Below are 22,264 nucleotides of genomic sequence, written 5' to 3' on the forward strand. Positions count from 1 at the left end.
GTACATGGGCAGCAGGGAGCCTGCGGAGAGGGACACCCTGACATCAGCGCCCCTCTTCCCCTGATCACCCCGGCATAGCAAGCAGGAGGTTCCCAGAAGCAGCTGGCCAGGAGCTCCAAGGCAGGGGGCAGGAGCAATGTGGTTGCAGAGCAGCGGGTGGAGGGGCACCTGAACACACACCACCATGCACTTGATTCACTCCTGGGCAGCTGCACAACCGCGCAGCTTAGAGAGAACACAGGATATATGGGATTTCCCACAGCATCATCTTCAGGGCTTGAGAACTCCATTCACCTGCTCTTCAGCAGCAAGGAAGATTTTTTTCTTTGTGAGCGTGGGGCCTAACCCATCAATTTCTGCAGAATTTAATCCTTCATTGTAAAAATATAAATTTCTAGCTAAGACAATCTTATAAATATAAACTGAGCATAAATCCATTAAGCACAGTCTGCATGAATCTGCAGAGGGATATGTCCAGTACCTCTGCCTTTGTTTTAACTCATGGTTATGCCAAGCAATACAAAAGTGAAAACTGACTAAACGCACAGTGGTCAGTTTCCACTGGTGCTTTTAGAATGCTGTGGGCCACAGCTGAATTGTCAAAAATCATGTTAATTTTATTGTGCTGCTGATTGGGAAAGTCAGGAGCAGCAGCACAATACATTATTCAAGGAGGAAAAAAGGACCCTTAAACAGAGGCTTGCAGAGGAATTGCCCCCCTTACCCACAGAATCAGGGTGTTTCTAGCAATGAACCACACAGATTTACTTTTCCTGAAAGCTGTTTGCACAAAATAAAACAGTTCAGAGAAACAGACAGCCCTGTAAAAGAACTAAGTAACTCTGCCTACAAAGCATAAAGAACACTCAAAATAAATACGTTGCTTTTATAATTAAAACATCATCTTCCTCAAGTGGCTGCCTAAACCTTGCTCATTTAGATCGGAATCTCGTATCAAAACACAAGTTTATACTGCGTTTTCCCAAAACTGAGATGGGAACTCTACCTCTGTTCTATGGACTATAGTAATAAAAAGTGCAATTTGCCCCTTTGACATAAATATCAAAGCCAGAGGTCACTTATTTTTCCCCAAGGAGACACCTTTTAAAACAAACATTTGAATTTATTTTCTAATGTGGACTTGCTAAAGGGGAAATATGTAAGAACCTCGTTAATAATGCCTATATATCTTATCCTGAAATCATCAATCCAAATAGTACAATGTTGCTAAGTAAAAATAGCCAGAAATGAGAAAAAGGGTAGCGCACATACAAATATGAGAGAGACATGGATTTCTCTCCCCACCACCCTTTATTATCTATTTTTAAAGGTATCTGAGGATTCATATATTCAATCATTTAACCAATAATGCAGGAGTTTAATATTCTTGCTTTATTTTAAACAAAAACAAACTAAGCAGCACAGGTGCAAGTGCAGCTCCAGTGAAAGAAGTGGTCACACTCTAGCCTGTTAAGCAACAAAAGCCTGTGAAAAGTGGATGGGCTTTAAGCAGTATTTCTACTTTCCCTTCATTCCATCCGCACCTACTTTTAATTTCATCTTCAAAAGAAGAAAATAAAAAACTAAAAAAACAAGAGAATTAAGCCTTCTGATTCAATATTTACACTGGGATCTTCCCCTGCCCTTGAGATGGAAGGAAAATAATGTCTAGTGAAAACTATAAGCAGCAAAGCAGAGGGAGGGATAGCTCAGTGATTTGAGCATCGGCCTGCTAAATGCAGGGTTGTGAGGTCAATCCTTGAGGAGGCCACTTAGGGATCTAGGGCAAAATCATTACTTGGTCCTCCTAATGAAGGCAGAGGGCTGGACTCAATTACCTTTCAGTTCTATGAGATAAGTGTATCTCCATATATTATCATTATGATACATGAAAAGCTGGTAAAAGCTATGGAAACTCTTGTGTCAGAAAAAAAGAGACCCAAGCAGAAGAAATAAGGAACATAAATCAAAACAAAACAACACACACACCAATTTTACATTCCTGGGTAAAGCTATGTCCAATAAAACGTTTACACACAAAGGTGAGCAGGATTGATCCTGTTTCTTCAACTTACACATTGTTCAACATCAACTACACAAAAGAGGGTTGACAAAGATTTTTTACTTTTTTGTAGTATTTATCATTTCACCACAAGCTATTTTTCAAATAAAAAAGTCTAATTATTTTTAATAGAATTTTATTTAATTGATTCTAGATCAATAGGTTTTTTTAAAGGAGAGAAAGGGTGTGGGGGGAATGGGAGTCTAATTAGACAGTGAGCTGTTGAGAACTCAGAGACAATCATTTAAAATGGCACTTCAGCACCAAAAGAGCCACAACTTCTAAATTTTATTATATAGGTTTATTACCTCCATTTTTCAGGTCCCCAGAGCAGCTTGCCCGTATCTGGCTGATCTCATGACACTCATGCATCCCAGAGTACAAAAGAATAACAACATTATTGCTTCTATAAGTCTACTTCATTCTATATTTAGCTTTTTGGTGCTTTTGAAAATTTTCTCCAAATGACAAACAAAAGTATCAAAGCCCCATTTTCAAGAGACTTAGATACTTGGAAGCCTTAGTCCCACAGACTTTCAATGAGACTTAGGCTTCTACATTTAAAAATATAGTTTTGGCTCCGACATCACTTAAGATGATTTTGAAAAATTTTACCTAATAGTTTAAAATTTAAAGTATTCTTATTTTATAGGTTAAAAAATCCGAAAACTTCAGAAAAGGACTTAGAATCACTTGTTTTTTTAAATATTTCTGATTACCTTTTTTAAAAGGATAGCATTTAATTAGCACTATAATAAATGCACTAGAGGCTCCATCTGACCTACTCTACTGTTGCCAGACTGGAATTCTGCCTACTGGATCTGGAGGGGCTGATTCTGAACATGCTTAAAATAATGTCAATCAAGGATAACTCAACTGAACTCCAATATCACGAGATCAGAATCAGGCCCCTTGAGTAAAATCCTTGCTTCACTGACCTCAATGGCAAAACTCCCACTGACTTCATTGGAATCAGGATTTCAGCCCTTATCTACACAGTTCAACTATTAGTCATGGGAAACATACGTACTCCTCATTTTAAAACTGAAATACCAATGACTCCCCTGCTCCCACTGCACTAGTTCAGATTTATGGACAACTGATAGTATGTGTTGATAAGCTTATATCAGCTATAGACAACATTTTCAGAATGTCCAGTGGGTATCCTGTAGCAAGTACAGTCAAAATGTTACTACATAGATGTTGGTTGTAGTTAGTTAAAACATAATGAGCACAAAACTCTCCTTTGATAAATATAATCGACAAAGACCTGCTAGCTAAAGTTATAATACAAACAGTAACAGTTAATTATCCTTAACCTAAACCTCCTGGTTAGACACTGACAGCTATTAAACATAATTCCACAGCAGAGTTTTCTTAAAATGAGACACTTATTTCACTATGGATTTAAATACCTTAATTCACGTCTCAAGCTGCCATGCAAAACAAGCTGTCCAAAAATAAATGATTCCCTGCTTCACTCAGCAGAGAGAAAACTGCCTTGTCCCCTACTGCTGATAATCAAAATTCAAGTTTACTAGCTAAATAGCTCTTTGACTGACAGCTAGTTCTTTTCATATACAAAATTCTCAACAACAAAAAAAATCCTTCATATAGGGGAGTGTTGTGCCTCACCACCTCCCAAAACAGCAACCTTTCCAAATCCCCAATAAACACTTCTGCAGGTTTTCCTCCATCTTCCTTTCCAAGAGCAGCACCAGTTCCAATTTGGTCTAGCTGCACAAATGTTATTATATTCATCAAGGTGTTCAGATTAAAGCACAATAACTTAGCAGTACTGAGAGCAAAACTTAATTAGAAAAATATATTTATTAAACTTATACATAACAACTGCCACTCTCTCAATGATCAGTGTAAAATGAGCATTTAATGAACATCTGCGAAGAAGTGGTGAGACTGAAATTCTGGCACCAGTGTCCCTTCCAAGATAGCACTCTGCCATGCGCTTGAAGGAACAGTGCTGTTTCCTTGAGGCATCTGACACTTTCTGCTTAACCTACCATTTTTTCTACACAGTTCTAAAGAAATGATAGAAACATTTCAGTGATTTCTATTTTCCATAATAATGCAATTCTGCTACTTAAGGGATTTTCTTCAGTAAACATTGTCAGATAACCAATGTTAAGATGAAGAGCTAAGCTACCATAAAGACCCCAACTTATGTCAAATTTGATTCTGCGATTATCTGTAATCTATGCTCACCTCCCTCTATGGAGTGAATTACACTGAATGGAAGGGATAATTCTAAAAGAGACAATACAACATAAAGCCTTATCCCACCATGAACTAAAGTAGCTGCCTTTTTTCAATTTAGTCAATGAGGCTTAGCACCAGAGAGAAAGAAAGAAAAACACTGAACACTTTCCAACAGTCTGCACAACACACACACTTTTTAGTGTTTCTATAAACCTAAAATATAAAATCCCATTTCTTTACAAGACAAAGGACAATGGCAACTTTGATTTTGTAATGATTAATGGTTGAATATCAAAAGATCGACTCTTAAAGATGACCTAAAAAGAAAAACAAATGGGGCCAGGCCCTTATTTCCCCTCTTTAAGATGCATAAAGGGAGGTCTACAAGATTCCCCCATCAAAGAAGTCCCCCCCCACCCCTCAGAGTATTATTTTGTCTATCATGTTCTTTCCCTGGAAGTTTATAGAGGACTGATAGAATGAATGGTGTCTCAGTCAAATAACACACTGAGTGAAGAAATTACTTTTATTCAAACTGTTCACAGCTCTTTGAATTAAATAGACATTAAAAAACATACTAAAGCAGGGGAGGAAAAGTCACCTTCTTAACGATGCAACCACACTCCTTTGAATTAATATTCCAAATATGTAGAAAATAAAAAATAATCAGAACTTCCCACCCCCAATAGAGTCAAATGAGATTTTTTTCCCCTAAGAAATAATAAAGCAAACATTCTACTTTCTGTCTCCTTCCCTCTATCATCCACACCAATATACCTACTAAAAACAATTTCAGAACATAAACTGCAATCTAGCCACAATTCTGTTGCTGGATGAAGACAATATATACACTAGTGAAGGAAATATATATATACAGCTGGCTTAGTTTTCTTTGTTTAATATATATATTATCTTGCAATTACTAGGTTGAAGCAAACCATTACCATTAACCCCGCCTTCTTCTTGGCATACTTCAATCTTCTGGAATTAAAATGATTTCACAAAGTAACACACACACCAGTCGCCCAGCAGCTAGTACACTAGTGTTTGCAAGCTTTAAAAAAAATCTACCTTCCAAGTCAACGGCCAATTCATTTCTTTGGTTTAAACTGGACATTTTCAATCTGCAATGTCACTCAAGGTGAACACTGCAAACAGGTAATCATATTGGTGCTGCTATAGTTCTGGTTGACTTGCAGTTTCCATTATAATAAAGCCTTACTGTACATTCCCAGAGATTTTATAACTTTCCTGAGCCATTAAAATTTACTCCCAAGTTGAAACCTGTCAACCAGAAGCAAATTTCCCCTGCTCCACCCAACCAAAGTGTATATACCAAAATAAATAAGTTGGTCTCAGAAGGTTTAAAGTTCTGCCTTTTCAAATATCAGGGCTCAGACACCTTGTATAAACTGAGTTTACTGTAAACACCATGGGCTCCTTGTATTCCTCCATTCCGCTCTCCCCTCACAAGCTCCCTGTGTACCATTCTCTCATTCCACTGTATTTCAAAGACTCTCCATGACTCCCCCAGTCACCCACATGCTAGTGTCTCAGTGTACTCCCCATTCAACTCTCCTCCCATACTAGGGACCCCCCATTCGCCCACCCCCATAACAGAGACTGTGTGAACCCCATTCCCACTTCCTCCCATGCCATCCATTCTCCACACATACTGACATGCCAAACGCTCTGTGGTCCCACCCCCTTCCCTCACACCAGGTTCCCCCATTCTCCCTCCCATGGCAGAAACTCTGTGTATGTCCCCCCAATCCCCTCTTTCCAACCATGGCCCCTATTCCAGGGTTCCCCAATCATCCCTCATCAGGGGTTGTGTGCCCCAGTCACCCTTCCCCCAATTCCAGAGGTTCTGTGTACACTCCTATTCCCCCCATACCAGGGTCCCCCATTCTCTTCCCCATGACAGGGGCTCTGTGTGCCCTCCCATTACTCCCTCCACTCATTCCAAAGACCCTCTCCCTTCCCCCACAGTAGGGGTTCTGTGTGCCCTCCATTCCCTCACCTGCCCCATGGCAAGGGTTCTATGTGAACTCATTACCTCCTTCCTGTTTCTACATTCTCCTCATGTCAGGGGCTCTGTCTGTCCCCCTCCCCAGGGGTTGTGTGTGCCCCATTCTCCCCACTATTATTCTGCTTTCTGTCTGAGACCTAAATCATTCAGGCTGTCAACATGTTAAACTTTATGGGCAAGATGTGCAGAGAGGAGCAAGGAAATTGTTATGCTAGCAGGTGTTAATGGATGCCCTCAACCAGTTGTCTGATCCACAGACAACCACAGTGCTGCTTCAGACTGTGGCTGTGCTAAAGAGCTGGCAGGGGCTTCCTGTGCTCTCCATTTTTCCCCCTTTCCCCAAAATCAATAGGATTCTTCCTGGAGGCAGTATTCAAAAGTTATCACATTACAGACGTACAGACAAATGCCACGGAGTTGACAGTAAGGCCTTTGCAAACTCAACCAATAAATACACTTAGAAGGTACGTTTCTGCAGTCTTAACATTCAATATTTTTAAAACAAAATATGAGAAAATGATCAGTTCACAAACCAGTTTGATTGCATTTGGATATTTTGAAGTTTAAGGCACCAGTCTTACAAATGACTACCTAGAGTCTGCAGGATCACAGTCAAAATTAGAAAGGCAGCTATATTAAGCTTTAACTGGCTATGAAGAATGGGTACAGTACATACACATGCAACTATTTTCCATAAAGATTTTACTATGCATCTCACAACACAATCTTATTTTACACAATAAGATGTTCCAGTCCATCAAGTACATAAGAATTTTTAATACATCCTAAACATCAATTATCCAATGACTGACTGATTAAATAGGCCCATCGCAGCACTGAAAGGACCATTCTATTATTTCAGACATTTATCTATATATCCAGGCTTTCAGACTTGGTTGAAAAGTTTCATAAACTAGTATATGGTTTGTTTGTTTAGTGGGAGGGATGATTTCCTTTTTTCAAGCTGAGGAATGGAAACTATTACAGGTACATAAAATTGAATGATGTAGTAGGTGTGTGTGTGTGTGTGTGTGTGTGTGTGTGTGTGTGTGTGTGTGTGTGTGTGTGTGTGTGTGTGTGTGTGTGTGTGTGTGTGTGTGTGTGTTTAATAAAACACAAACATTTCTATTAAAATTAAGGTTATGCATTTTTAAATTTCAATTAAAACTTTATTTAAACATTTTCCTACAGAGCTTGGAAACCAAGAACAACGTATTTTGCAAATACATGAGAACAAGAAAGTGAAACTGATCAGTATCCTTTCACTATCAAAGTGCTGAAAGGGAGGAAAAGAACTGAGGAAGAGTAAATCAGATGTTAAAAACAATTTCCTTTTCAGTGATCTGATATTGTTATTAATAACAGTGCAGACAAAATATTTTCTATTAACATATTTGACCTGGGACCTCATATTTGGAAAAATGTGGGTGCTCACTATCTTTGATTTTCAGACCAATTAGTTTTATTTCAACACTGTCTCTTTAAAATTCTAGGAAATACATAGAAGACAAAAAGTTAAAAGCTCTTATTATGTCTTTAAATGTACAATATAATCTCTCTCAGAAGTCCTGCCTAAGCAGGGATGTCACCATATTATAAGCTTAAAATTATATCTGTCCCATAGAGAAAAATTGTCCCTAAATTTGTGTGTCACTTAAATAAGAAGTACAGTACCATGAAACTGAAGTTATGGAAAATGTTATTTAAAACTAAAGAAATTACACCCACATAATTTTAATAATGAAGTGCAACGCGTTTAAATAAATAAAAATCTATTAAGACTCCAGAACATTAACGGAATAAATTGGTGGAATTAAAAACTCACAAACGAATACATTTTAAATTCAAGTATTTGAAAATCTCCTCTTTTTCTACTGATTTGACAGGGCCTGAATTCTGGGTTTTTAATAAAAGAGCTGATCACATTAGAATCAATTAATCATATGCAAGCAAAAGCTGGGTTCTTTATGCAGATCTAGGGGTATGTTATGACACCAGTACCTTCTCTCAGCAGAAACCTAGAACTGTGAACTCATGTTCTTCTAGGTAAACAAAAGAAAAAAGGAGTTTCAAATACTGTTCTAAAATGCATTTACATTGCAATTTTAAATCTACTTAAGTGTTCTGTTAATGCTTAGGCATTTAAAATGGTTTCTAGGCTAAGGCTCAGATTATACAAACAGCTTACAAACATGTGCAACTTTACTCAACAGAACTAGTCCTCCTGAACCGAGACTGAAACATGCTGTACATGTGTCATGGTATAATTCCCCACTCTGGAACCTTAGCGTCCAAAAGATGGGGTACCAGCATGAATTCTTCTAAGCTTAATTACCAGCTTAGAACCTGTAGCGCTGCCACCAACCAGGAATTCCAGTGCCTGGTATAATTTGGTCCCCCCCAAGACCTTGCCCGGGGAACCCCAAGACCCAGACCCTCTGGATCTTACCACAAGGAAAGTAAACTCTTTCCCTCACCGTTGCCTCTCCCAGGCTTCCCCTCCCTGGGTTACCCTGGAAGATCACTGTGATTCTAACTCCTTGAATCTTAAAACAGAGAGGAAAATTCACCTTCCCCCCTCCTTCTCTCTCCCCCTCCCAGATTCTCCCTGAGAGAGACAGTAATCCTAACACAGAGAGAAATTAGCCTCTCTCTCCCCCTTCGCTCCTTTCTCCCCACCAATTCCCTGGTGAATCCGGACCCCGTCCCCTGGGGTCTCACACCAGAATAAAAACACAATCAGGTTCTTAAACAAGAAACTTTTAATTAAAGAGAGAAAAACAGTAAAAATTATCTTTGTACATTTAAAATGGAATAGGTACAGGGTCTTTCAGCTATAGACACTGGGAATACCCTCCCAGCCTAAGTATACAAGTACAAATTAAAATCCTTTCAGCAAAATACAAATTGGACTCCTTCCAGCCAAATACACATTTGAACTCTTCCCAGCCAAATACATATTTGCAAATAAAGAAAACAAACATAACCTAACTCGCTTTATCTACCTAGTACTCACTATTCTGAACTTATAAGAGCCTGTATCGGAGAGATTGGAGAGAAACCTGGTTGCACGTCTAGTCCCTTTGAGCCCCCAGAGTGAACAACAACCAACAACTACCAGCACACACAAAAAACTTCCCTCCCTCGATTTGAAAGTATCCTGTCCCCTGATTGGTCCTCTGGTCAGGTGACAGGCAGGCTCACTGATTTTGTTAACCCTTTACAGGCAAAAGAGATATAAAGTACTTCTGTTCTATTAACTCCTACTATCTGTTTATGACAACATGTTAAATATTTATCTGTGGACTTAAAAAAAAAAAGAGACTTTTAAGCCAACCGTATTCTTCTTTAGCGAGCCTAGACAAAGGAGAAATATGTTTTTTTCTTCATTTGCAATCCCATGGAGAAACTATTAGAAAGATACAGAGGTCTGTTCTACATGGCACGAATAGCAAAGGAGTATATTCTCACACTAAGAATGGAAAGATTGTGTGAAGGAATAAATTTGCCACATATGACACCAGAGAAGAAAGCATAGAAACAAGGACCCTGAGAGGATGGCACAAGACCAAGCAGAGTTTTGAAAATAATGGGCAGTCTCCTCTATTGCTTGTACTTTATGAAGCAATTTGATTTGGCAGCCTTTTACACCCGCTTTGCAGAGGTAAACAGCTATAAAAAGTGCAAGGCAGAGGAGAATTAGGCCCCAGGAGAGAGATTTTAAAACTGTAGATAGCAAAGTCCACAGACTCTGTAGCCATGGTTTCCAGTAGGAATATTTTTAATCCAAAAATATCACTGAGACAATTTTTATGTTTTTTAAAACATTGTCTTCAAATATCTGTAAAGTCTTGGAATGCATATAAGCAGAATTTCAAGTGTTACAGTCTTTGGGGTTGTGTGTGCCCATCTGACACATACACATCATTTGTGCATTTATACAGAAGATAATTCAACTCCTTTGAAGTTACAAGGTAAGTAATTCTGATATCCACATGAGAAGAGAAAATGATTTATCTTGTCTCTGAAGTTATAATCTTGCAGGATTCTCATGCCTGAATCTTGGCTCCATAAACAGGCAGAACTTCCCCAAACGCTAAGGGGTTTTTTGTTTGTTTGTTTCTAAGTAGTAGTGTATGAGAGCATGGGTCATTCCACAACTAGCAGCTGCATGTCACTATATAGAGGCTAACAACCATCTTTGATGTCTGCAGTACTTTCTTCACCAACAGGTCCAAAATAGGATCCAGGAGAATGGTAACCCTATTGGATAGTATCAGAGGGGCAGCCGTGTTAGTCTGGATCTGTAAAAGCAGCAAAGAATCCTGTGGCACCTTATAGACTAACAGACGTTTTGGAGCCAAAACGTCTGTTAGTCTATAAGGTGCCACTGGACTCTTTGCTCCTATTGGATAGGAGTTCCTGGCCCAGGTTTCCTCAGTCATAAGCCCTTCTAGCTTCTACCATAACCAATTCAGTCTGCCAATACAGCCAATTGTTTAAAAAAGAGTTATAGTAAAATCAGTTCTTCAAACAGAGTTGCTGTCATGGAACTCCTTTGCAGAAGAGATATACTTGGCATCAGAAGAGCCCCCAGCTCTTGTGACCAACTAGGAATCATTGTCTCCCTACTCCCACACAGTTAATTGATCATGGTATGCTGACAGGGGAGCCTGGAGCATCAATCATGGATCAAAAGGCACTGGCACTGACATTCAGAGCACGAGGAATCAGAGATATCAGCATCAAGACCAATATTTATGGCCAATGCTTCAGAATCTTGGTGTGCTGACATCGACTTTGATGTTCCCATGTGTTCAGATTGTGCTGACAACTCCAACAATTCTAGATACATGTAAGTATGGTGTGATTTTCCTCCCTTCAAAAAGCTCTTCTCTTCCTGCAAGGGTGGGTGAAAAAGTCCACTAAAAATCCCACAAAGGCTTTTATTAAATGAAACAGAAAATACTATGCGATTCACTTTATATGAATTATTCCTCAAGCACAAAACAGGTTGTCCAAAATGAGAAGTTTGCAATTCTGTAAACAAAACACAACTGACTCCCCAGTTGACTAATTAGTAATGCCTTCCAATTTTATATTTGCACTGAGATACAAGTATACTTTTACCAACCTCTCTGATTTTTCAGCACCTACCTTATTACAACAATTTGACCAAACCACTCCAAGTGTACTAAATATCTGCTCTATTCATGCGGAACTGACTCGACAACTCTCTCGAAAATTGACAAAATTCTCTATCAAAATGATCTGCCTTCTGTGATTTTAATTCCCACAATTTCCTATCATTTTGATGCAACAATTTGTGACACAACTTCCTTCACAAACATAAATCTGGATTAAAAATCTAAATCTTCAATGTCAAGCAAGCAAGGAAATCAGGTTAACAATTCTTCAGCCTTACTTTTGCCTTTCCTTCTTGTTCTAGGCTTAACCTACACTACAACCTTTGTATATAGGATCACTAAAATTGGCAAGAAATGCAAAGGTCCTCTGCATTGTATTTCGTATTTTGTCCTTTGTGTAGTTCCAGTTCTTTTTTGTTAATTAATTCAAACTAGATTTTCACCAAGACCAGGACAGTGATGTCATCATCCTGCACGTAGTCATTCAAGTTTCTCCAAAACCTCCTCCAATGCTTTGTTAAGTTTAGTGTCTCTCTTGATGAAGTCCTTTGTAACAGTTTCATAGAATGCACCCCCAACACTGCTAGAGACACTATTATCCTGAGATTGCTATAAACCTTTGTTGGAAAGCTAAGTACATCATTCCCAGGTTTATCTTTATCAGCCACAAGGCAGATGGTAGTTGTGAAAGAATGTTTTAATTTCTGCTGCATTAGGTTTCTTTGCAAGTTTTATGTAACATGCTGAAGACGTACATGTCAGAAATTTAGACTGCCTGCACCAGATAAGTTCTCTCATCTTTGTCATTCTATCTTCATTGTCTGAACAAATAGCAGAGAACTCCCTGTCATACTTGTCTCTGTATCTGTGGATGGCATCGTCATCCAAATGCACACAACATCCTTCAGTTTCTTTACAGAGACAGAATCAATGGCATTCAGCAGGAACACATTTTTTCTTTGCATGCATGCTTATAGCCAATTATTGGATCATTTCTCATGTTTGACCAAACATCTTCATTAATGTTGATTCTTTAAGTCTTTCTTTAATTTTTCCTCTATTTCTTCATTTGCAGCATCTATTAATAGACCTCTAAGCTAAAATCTGCCACTGCAAACAGCTCTAACCCCAAGCCCTGGCACATAGTGGCTGAAGACAACTCAGGCTTATCTTTCAAGGACTTCTTCCTTCAAGACCCTAAAATCTTTAGAGATTTGAGGACTTTTGCTTGTCTGCTGCTGTGGAGCTGAGATTCAGGAGTAAGATTCCTGAACAGATGGAATAGTTAGAGAAAAAGCACTTACCATGCACCTTTAACCATCTCACTTGAATTCTGCCCACTAATTCCCCCTGGGATTTAGTCTAATATTCCAAAACCTTTGGACAGCATCAAACCACTTTAAAATAAAAAAAAAAATCAAAAAATAAAAACAATCTCCCAGAGACTTTTCTTTCCCTTTCCTGCCTCCAAAGCATAGCACACAAACACTCAAATTAGACCAGCACAACTCATAGGTTTTAAGTCCAGACACCTCACAACTCATCAGATTTTCAGAAGTGTATGGTATTTCTGAGTACCTCAACTGGCTGGTTGTTCAATCTGAGACATTATAAAGCGCCCCAATTTTCATAAAGCGCAGAGCACACACCCTCTGAAAATGCTGGCTGTATAATTTATTTTATATTATAGATAAACATACAATCACTAGATAGTCAATTTCAACAAGCATGACTGGGCTCCTCTTGCTTTAATATTCATGTCACAGAAGTAAAAATCCAGGCAGAAATGAAAATGTGGCATCCTGAGCCAAAGACAACTTACCACTCAGCTGGTAAGTTGGCAATTCAATTTACAAACCTGGATTCCTGCATTTTAATCCTTTGTAGAAAGGTGGCAATATATGAGTAATATGAAAAGAGCTGGATTCAGATCATTAGAGGTTCACAAGCCAAACACATGAAGCTCTGGAGGCTGTCCAAAACAAAATCGTGCCTAGATGGTGATGTCCGTTCAATAAAAACTCAATGTCATAATTATCCTCTCACTTTTTCCCTGAAGAGTATTAGTAATCATAACTGTAATGTTGCTCAGCCAATTACATTAATGCTGTGAGAAGACAGATAGGGCCAGCAGCCAATCACTGCGCCAGGTCATTGCCTGTTAACAGATAATGTACAATTATCGAGCAATTAGTAAATGAAGTGAAAAATTCAAACACCCATCTCTGAATAACATAGAATAATTCCTTTAAAAATAAAAAAATATGTTTTAATAACTTTGCTTTGGCTGTAGCTAAACGAAAAACTGAAGGCTCTTTTTTTCCACATCTCTTTCTAATGATAACTGGGTACCTTTAATTAAACTGGCAAAATGCCTTGGCTGTATTAAGCTGGCAACAAAGTAAGGTGTTGGCCTCCTTTAAACCAAATTGCCTCTTACAAACAAGTAAACATCCATTTAAAAAAAATATAATGAGGAAAAGGAAAAAGTCAGATGATGAAATGCTGCAACTCAACACACTAATAAATCTGAAGTAGCTGAGAACTCATAACAATAGTATATTTGAAGTTACAAGCTAATTAGATACTTGTTGTGTATTCTATTCCAATGGGTAGATATCAGGATTAGATTGAAATAAATATATTTGACTGGTAGATCATTATTTTCAGTCCTTTTCTACATTTAACACAAAATAAAGTAAAAAAAAAATTCTGCAACTCTGCCATGTAGAGACAAAACACTGTTTTCCATTCATTATCAAAAAGCCTTGTGCTTGCAATTGAGTATAGAATTCTCAGTCTCTAGTAACAACTCTAATCAGAAATCTAGCCAAAATTTGCCAACATGCTTTTTTTGGATAACTTTAATCTATTTTCCCCTTCAGAAAACAACTACTGCATCTTCACTAATTTATAGTGAGAACGTGGGTAATTAATCCTCTTAAAAAGGGTGAGAAAGGAGCAGAAGAGGTCACCATCAACAGTGAAATCCAACTAGAGTAGAGGAGATTGTTACATTTATATATCCTCCAATACAAAAAGAAAAAAAAAAGCAACCTTTGACTTTAAGAAGAGAGACAAAGAGAGAAAAGAAATAAACCACAGAAAGCCTCGATAAAAATCAACTCTGATGCAAAGACATGACAGGCTCTCACACACGGAACAATATTGGTCTCGCTCCAATAAACTGGTACTGTGTTAGTGCAAGCTTGGAGTTTTTCTTCTTGTGGATGAGAAAACCTATGAGGGGCGGGGAGACAGGGAGAGAAATGGGTACCTATGTGGGTTAAAAAACCCCAGAACAAAATCCACATACCAAAGAGATATACAGAGCTAGGTGCTGTCAACCAAATTTTTTTTGGCGTTCAGCATGTTCTTCTCCTAAAAGATATGTCTGTAGCACATTAAATAGTTTAGATACAGTGTGAAATTTAAGGAAACAAATTTATGCCATTATCTATTCATTTTTAAAATAGCCCCTTACCTTCATTCTGAAAGCGAAACACTTTGATTTGAGCATTTTCTTGTGGCCTGCACATTAAGCAGAACGGCAGAGAGGGAGAGAAACTAAAGCAATACAGAAAAATCCTCCACCAACCTGTTGCTGTGGATACTGCATTCCTCCCAGGGCTCCCGAGGTCCGTCCCTGCATTCCCATTGGATATCGCTGAGGTCCTGGAGGGCCATATGACTGCCCTGGGTATGGACTGCTTTGCTGTGTCTGTGAATGAGGGTTATTGCCCATTCCATACAATTGAGGTCTCTTCATTACCATTGGATCCATTGGGCTGCCCTGTTATTAAACACAAGCAAAGATCTGCTTTAAACATACCGTAGGAAGAAATTAGAAACACCCCTTAGTACAGCACAGATTATACCTGCATTTATTCAGCACAGTGAAACTTTATTCTGGACACATCCAACGATTCGACATACAAAAATGCAGTGAAGCATAGGGATCTACAAGCAGCATGTTCTAATTTTTCTATTAATTAGAAAAAAGAGTTTTGAAATATGGAAATGGGACTTAAATTCAGAGATATGACAAAAATATTTTGCACATGTAAGCAAAAAAAGAAAAAATGGCATTTAAATTTTCTATTATCTCTGCAGAAGATTTAAAAAAATCAATAAGCACACTAACATATATAATGATTAGCGATACTGTCTTTAAAGTATTCTTCCAGCTACACCAATTTTACGTGTAAAGACACAGTCTTGGGCAAAAATTTTAGTCTGGAAAAGGTGACTAGTTTTCAAATTCATAAAAGAGATGGTGGAAGAAAAAGGAAGTTTTAAAGGAGCATTAAGCGTATGATATGTTACATTTCAGAGCCGTTGCATTGCAATCATGTGCATTAATAGGCTTCCAAATCATAATGTGCGTCATAAGCCACATTTCACATGAAAGTCAATTTGCTTCCTTGCCAGACCTCAGAAAATCCAAGACTGGAATGGTTTGGGTTTTTTTCAGTTGTTGTGTTGGTTTTTTGTTTTTGTTTTGTCAGAAAGTACCATGCATCTCAAGAGTTTCACGACTGGTGTCAACCAGTGTGTGACACCTTACTGTCACCTTTTTAACTAGTGAGGACAACTGAATCAGATCGAGAGTATAAACTCTCAAGTGCATCATGCTCCCACAGTGCTGAGCTACAGCATCTATCTTCTACCTCCTAATTAATGTGCATTACTTTGAGGCACAGAAAAGTTACACTTAAAGGGAAAAAAAAGCCTAAAAAAATATTAGCTTAATTAAAAGCAGGGTTTTCAAAGAATCACACAAATTAGAAAAGGAAAAGACTTACTAGTTTATCCAGTTCCTTTCCCTCTTAGTGCAAGGACTTCTCTACAGCATATTTTCTAAAATTCTGCCCAATCTAGTTTTAAATGTCTCATGGGATGGGGCTTCTTTTTAAAGGAGATTATTCCACAGCCTAGTAGGCTATGATACCAGTAAGTTTTTCCTGATATTCAATTTAAATTTTCTTCTTCTTAGTTTCATCCCATTACTGCTTCTTACACTTTTGTAATACACTAATTTTTATTTCTTTATTTTTATATCTGTCAAAAATCTGTAGGGTATATCTCCTCCAAATTAGTCACTGCTTAGCCAACCATATATATTTAGTTAATTTTCATCTCTCTCCTCACAAATAAATCACTCAAACCCATAATTTTTATCATTGGCCTTCTGTAATATCCCACCTATTTGGCAGTATCTTTCTGAAAATGAGGTATGCAGACCCTGAAAGCAGAATTCCATGTGTGACCATACCACAGCTGTGTAGATGGAAACTATTACTTCTTTGTGATATGCCTCTATGCATTTATTTCAAAAGTGCATTAGCCTTCCTTGATACCATATTAAATTGAACGCTCATCTCTAATTTGTGATTCACTATTGCACCTATATCTGTTCTACCAGGTTTCTCTTTGCTTTATATATCTGATATTTCAAATTATTTTTGCCAGATTATTAGCCCGCATTTGTTTTCAAATTGAGTGTCATTGGATAATTTTCTGTGCATATTCATATGTCTCTAGGCCACTATGTATTACTACTATATTCTCATTAAGTGTTTGCAACGCTTTCCAATTTAGAATTATCTGTGAATTAATTAAACTGACGTTTCCTCCCCCTTCTAAAGCATTAAACAAGATGTTATATAAATCAGACTTAACAACACTCCCTGAGCTTCTTTCACTAGACTCTTCCCTTACTCAAAACAATACCTATTACCCTTCATTTTAGATTATTTCTTCCAGGTTTCAATCCACTTGACGATGTTCACATCCAAACCAATTTCAAATGCAGCATTTCTGCTACATGGTATCAAATATGGGGCTAAAAATATAGGCTTCATAATTAGTAATTCCAATAGTTACAGTTAACTGACACTTTTCATTATAAGATCCTATTTTCAGTTCATAAAATAATAGAATTATAGGGTTAGAAGGGACCACAATGGTCATCTAGTTTAACTCCCTTCCAAGATGCAGTATATCTAAACTCCCTTCCAAGATTTAGTGGTGTCTAAACCATCCAAGATGGATGGCTATCCAGCCTGCTTTTGAAGGTGCTTTCATAGCCTCCCTAGGGCATTCTGTTCCATTGTCTGCTTATAACTTTGCCAAACCTTAACTATCTGGACTGAAACTTTCCAGGAGTGGCTCCACCTGAGGTTGAGCAGTTTTTTGTCTGTTTGATTTTAATTTGGCAAAAACAGTTCACCCGTTTCGCAGAATGAGGTTGGGGAAAAATAAATTGGTTATGTTAATCTTAAAAATTCTTATAACTTTTTCACTGAGAAGCTTTAGCCCCTCCATGCTTTGGAGCAGGAACTTGGAATTTGCTCGGAAAGTTATCCTAAAGCCTTTTGCTCATTCCATGAAAAATTGCCTGAATTTTGACAAGGGACTGGAAGCCAGGGATGGGGGGAAACACACAAGGAACCAGGGGGAAGGTACGGTGCATGTATGGTGGAGGTGAAGAAGAAATGGACAAATGGCGTCACAGGACTGACTGAGTAATGAGACTGACACAAGAAGTTGAGGGGGAGGGGACAGAAGAGAGAGGTCTCTTCACCATCCCTCTGCTCCCAGCAAATATCTGTGAACCCCACTGGCTGGTCCACACAAGGATTACAACCTGTTACTACTATCCGTAGTGCTATCAGTTGCTCTGTAAGCTCACGTGGCAGAGCATGCAGTGGCACTAAAAAAGTTTCAACACACTTGATGAACCTTGCGGGTGTCAATATGATTCCACAAGATGAAATTTCTGTTTTTTTCAATTTGCATTTTTAAAAATCTAGGAAGTAACATATTCAAAAAAGCTAAAAGAATGTTAAGCTTGCAAAGTCAAATACTCAAAAGTTACGAATTGCCAAAATTAAGGTTGTCTGTGAAACTTTATTTTGGCCCCATTGTCCATGAGCATTCCGATACAGTCTTTAAATTACATAACATAGTTTTTCCCACAGGACCCAGTCTCATTCAGGGCACAGGATAGACCTGCTCTAAGAAGGAATCAAGGTTGTGCAGTGAATGAGGCTCTTGTATGTAGGACCTCTGCTTCCCTCATTTGTTGCAAAAGCCAGAAGGTTTGCAGTAAACGACACAGGAGATTATAGGAAAAGAAAGGATGGTCTCATGGTTAAGGCAGCTGAATGCTACCCTGGAAAACCAAATCCCATCCCTGCCTCCGCCACAGAGTTTGTATGTGATGTCACTTAAATCGAACTCTTCCCAGATGGTCACTAATTTTCTGGGTGCCTAATGTGAAATCCTGGGGTCTGGTTTGCAAAAGTACTGAGCACTCACTGCTACAACTGAAATCAATGAGCTGTGCTTTGAACACAAACTGCTATATAAAGGTACGTGCTCAGAAAAAAATCAGGCCACAGGCATCTTAAATTGAACCCCCCAAATTAGTGGACACTTCTGACCTTAACCTTTCTATGCCTCAATTCCCCATTTAATAATGGGAATAACACCACTCTCTCATTGCACAAGTGTGTTGTGAAAATTAATTAATGTTTGTGAAGCATTTAGATACGATAGTGATATGTGCCATAGAAAAGCCTATGAGAAAATTATTAATTAATAATAAAACCTTGTTTCTGGCATTTTCTAACTTTTGAGTGCTTCACTTTGAAACCATAATATTCTTTTAATGTATTTTTGGATGTGTTCCCCTTCTTCCACTACTATAAAGTTTGTTGAGCAAGATTTATTCATTTATAAACCTATATTCAAGGTTCCTTTATCCTTTTGGTGTTCAGGTATTTTTTTCCTCTTAACATTTATTCCATTAGTTTGCTAAAGACAGAAGTCACAGCAACAGAATGACAATTACATGTATCACTCATTTTCTGAAGATCAGAGAAACTCTGCTCTTAGCCAGATTTCCCATACCAGTTCTCCAACACTTTTCAAAAGACACTGCCAGCAATACCATAAATTTATCTAATTCTTTCAAATACTCAGGAACATACACTCTCAGAAACAGCTGATGTATACATTTATACACTTTCCAAGTACTCACTTACCTTCCACCAAAAACTATTTTCCAAAGCTTTAATTACTTCTTAATTGGCCAAACTTATTTTCTTTATTTTATTATAAAAATAATATAGTATTTTAGTGTTTATCAATTTCATCTCACCTCCTTTACTAATTTCTCTCCAAGACTACTTTCCCCCTCGATACTTAGAATAAAAATCTTTTTACTGCTTTGGCTAGTTATTTGCTTATTCTGCTTGTCTACTGCCCACATTTTTTTTCTTGCAAGCCTTCATGGACTGTATTTTTCTTCAGTTTCCCCTACCCTCGTTTCAATTTTTAATGTAGGTTTCTTCTAAATCTCAGATATTTATACAGCTCCTCATAACACCACATTGTACAATTCTTGTTCTTTGCATTCTTCTTTAGTGGTAGTGTAGTCTATAGCATCTTTATTATAATGTCCTTCTTAGAGCAGTGTCAGGTCATGTATTTGTACATGACTTCCACGCTCGAACTGCAACAAGAGTGTATATAATAACAATCCCGACTAGTGCTCACCTTTGAGGGCTTTAAAAACACTCAGGGTGAAATCCTAGCCCCACTGAAATCAACGGGAACTTTGTTATTGACTTTAATGGGGCCAAAATATATCACACACTCGTCGTTAGATGAACAGTCGAGGTACTTAAATAGAAAGAGCATGGAAAGTGCCCCGGCCTGAAAAGATTAACTGAGGGCTACTCTTCTGTGCCTGCTATTTCTCCAGAATGCTCAAATGCTAAACAAAGCATCAAAAACAGTACAGACCCATTTACATGTGAATCTGCTTAAAGTGCGGTAGTGTCATGCCTCCCAGTGCTATCTATTTAATATGCGAGGCTTGTTAACATGTGGTACAGGAACTTGCTATGTAGTGCTACAGATTTACTCACTAATTCACTGACATAGAAATCGACAGGAAGTGCAGAGCGGAAACGTGTTGTACCCCTTTACATATCACGCACGCTTAGTCACTGTCATGCTAGACAGACATATAATATATATATTAGTAGTACTGTAGGTATATAGTAATATATATACTACATTAGAAAATTTTAACCGTAGACCTAATATAATGGCAGAAGACAAGCGTCAGCGTTCCTCCACTGTAGAAGAAAAGCTAGCCACAAGAGATCGAGTAAATAGCGGAGAAACCCAGGCCAAAGTTTCAAAAGATATTGGGATTGCCGAATCTACTCTCCAAGGGTGGCTAAAAAACTAATCTAAACTGAATGGCTTTGTACAAAATATCGATTCTGCTGCGGGGCTTAAGTGAAAACACATGCGCACTATTCAGCAAAACCAACAATAGACAAAGCTATGCGCACGCGGTTTGCTCAGGAAAGACTGAAAGGAATGTCGCTAAGTGGGCCAATTCTTCGAGCTCAAGTGACAAAATCTGGAAATTTAACGGGGGATGACTCATTCCAAGCCAGCAGGGGGGTTATAAGTCGTTTTAAAAAGCGTCATGGCATAACGCAGGTATCGATCTCTGGAGAAAACTGATCACCCAATGTATCAGCCGTGAACGCGTTTCCCGCTGAATTAAAATCTATTTTACAAAATTACGACTACCACGAAGAACAACTTTATAATTGTGATGAAACAGCTTTATTTGCAAAACTGCTACCTGATAAGACTTTATCCTTTAATTACGAGACACAGAAAACAGCTGGATTTAAAAAGATAGAAGATCGTGTGACTCTTCTCTTTTGTAGTAATAAGACAGGCAGACATAAGCTTACCCCTCTTCTCATTGGCCACTTTCATAACCCTCGCTGCTTTAATCACCTCAATAGAGCCAAACTGCCAGTAATATACACTAACAGCAAAAATGCTTGGATGACGAGACATTTCGACAACTGTTTCCACAACAGTTTTGTTCCAGCTGTTCATAAGCATCTGTGGTCAAAGAAACTTGAAGCCAAAGCACTTTTGCTATTTGACAGTTGTCCAGCCCATCCTCTAGCCAAATCACTGGTATCAAACGATGGAAAAATTCGAGTACTGTATCTACAATTCAACACAAAATCAAAAATTCAACCTTTAGACCAGGGCATTATTCAGAATTTTTAAAACAATTATCAACAGGGGCTGATTTCAGTGATCGTGTCATGCACGTCTTCAGGCATTTCCAAATTCCTGAAACAGTTAAACATGAAGGAAATTATTTAGTTAGTTAAAAAAGCTTGGGATGGCATAAAACAAAAGTCCATTGAAAACTGCTGGATGAAGGCTCTCGATGAGGTCTTCTCTGTCAAAGACAGCTCAGACTCGGAAAACCCCAGCAGTGGCACTGATTCAGCGCTAGACTTTGAAGGATTTTCAGAAGAAGACATCTTCCAAACACGCACGCAGACAAAAGAGGAAAAAGGTAAACTTCTCTTTCAAATGATAAAAGATTTTAGTTTGGATACATCGCCAGAAATCATTACCGAGTGGCTGGAGATGGATGAAGACTGGCTGACTTCAGAATTTCTGTCCGAGAAAGAAATATTAATGGGCTGCAAGGCTACACTGGACCGCGAAAATGATGGCGAGAATTCTAATAACACAGGCCTAAATGACAATGACGATGACAACGAGGATGTCATTGAAAAGGTCAACATTTCACCCACAGGAGCCCTTAGTGTTGTAGAAACTGTTGGAAGATTTATGGAGGAGCAAGATGCAGAAAATATCGAAATAAAATTCATCTGCGGCGAATGACGGACTTCATAAGAAAAAAATGCAAGCATGAAAGAGCAGAAAATAACAGCG

The 22,264-nt window shown here is 38.2% G+C and overlaps 1 protein-coding gene across 12 annotated transcripts in view; it reads right to left on the reverse strand.

Moving 5' to 3' along the window:
• The window catches only part of ARID1B (AT-rich interaction domain 1B), a 437,302-nt gene that overhangs the window by 388,857 nt on the left and 26,181 nt on the right, over positions 1-22,264 (reverse strand). For 11 of the 12 annotated variants that reach the window (XM_050949388.1, XM_050949394.1, XM_050949393.1 and 8 more), the window contains exon 2: positions 15,057-15,251. The exons of the other annotated variant lie outside the window; for it this stretch is intronic. In XM_050949388.1, coding sequence (XP_050805345.1) covers positions 15,057-15,251 — 195 coding nt within the window. The remainder of the gene's footprint in view (positions 1-15,056; positions 15,252-22,264) is intronic. 12 annotated transcript variants of the gene reach the window in all.

The sequence above is a fragment of the Gopherus flavomarginatus genome, chromosome 4 (assembly GCF_025201925.1).
Source record: "Gopherus flavomarginatus isolate rGopFla2 chromosome 4, rGopFla2.mat.asm, whole genome shotgun sequence".
In the NCBI taxonomy this organism is placed as follows: Eukaryota; Metazoa; Chordata; order Testudines; family Testudinidae; genus Gopherus; species Gopherus flavomarginatus.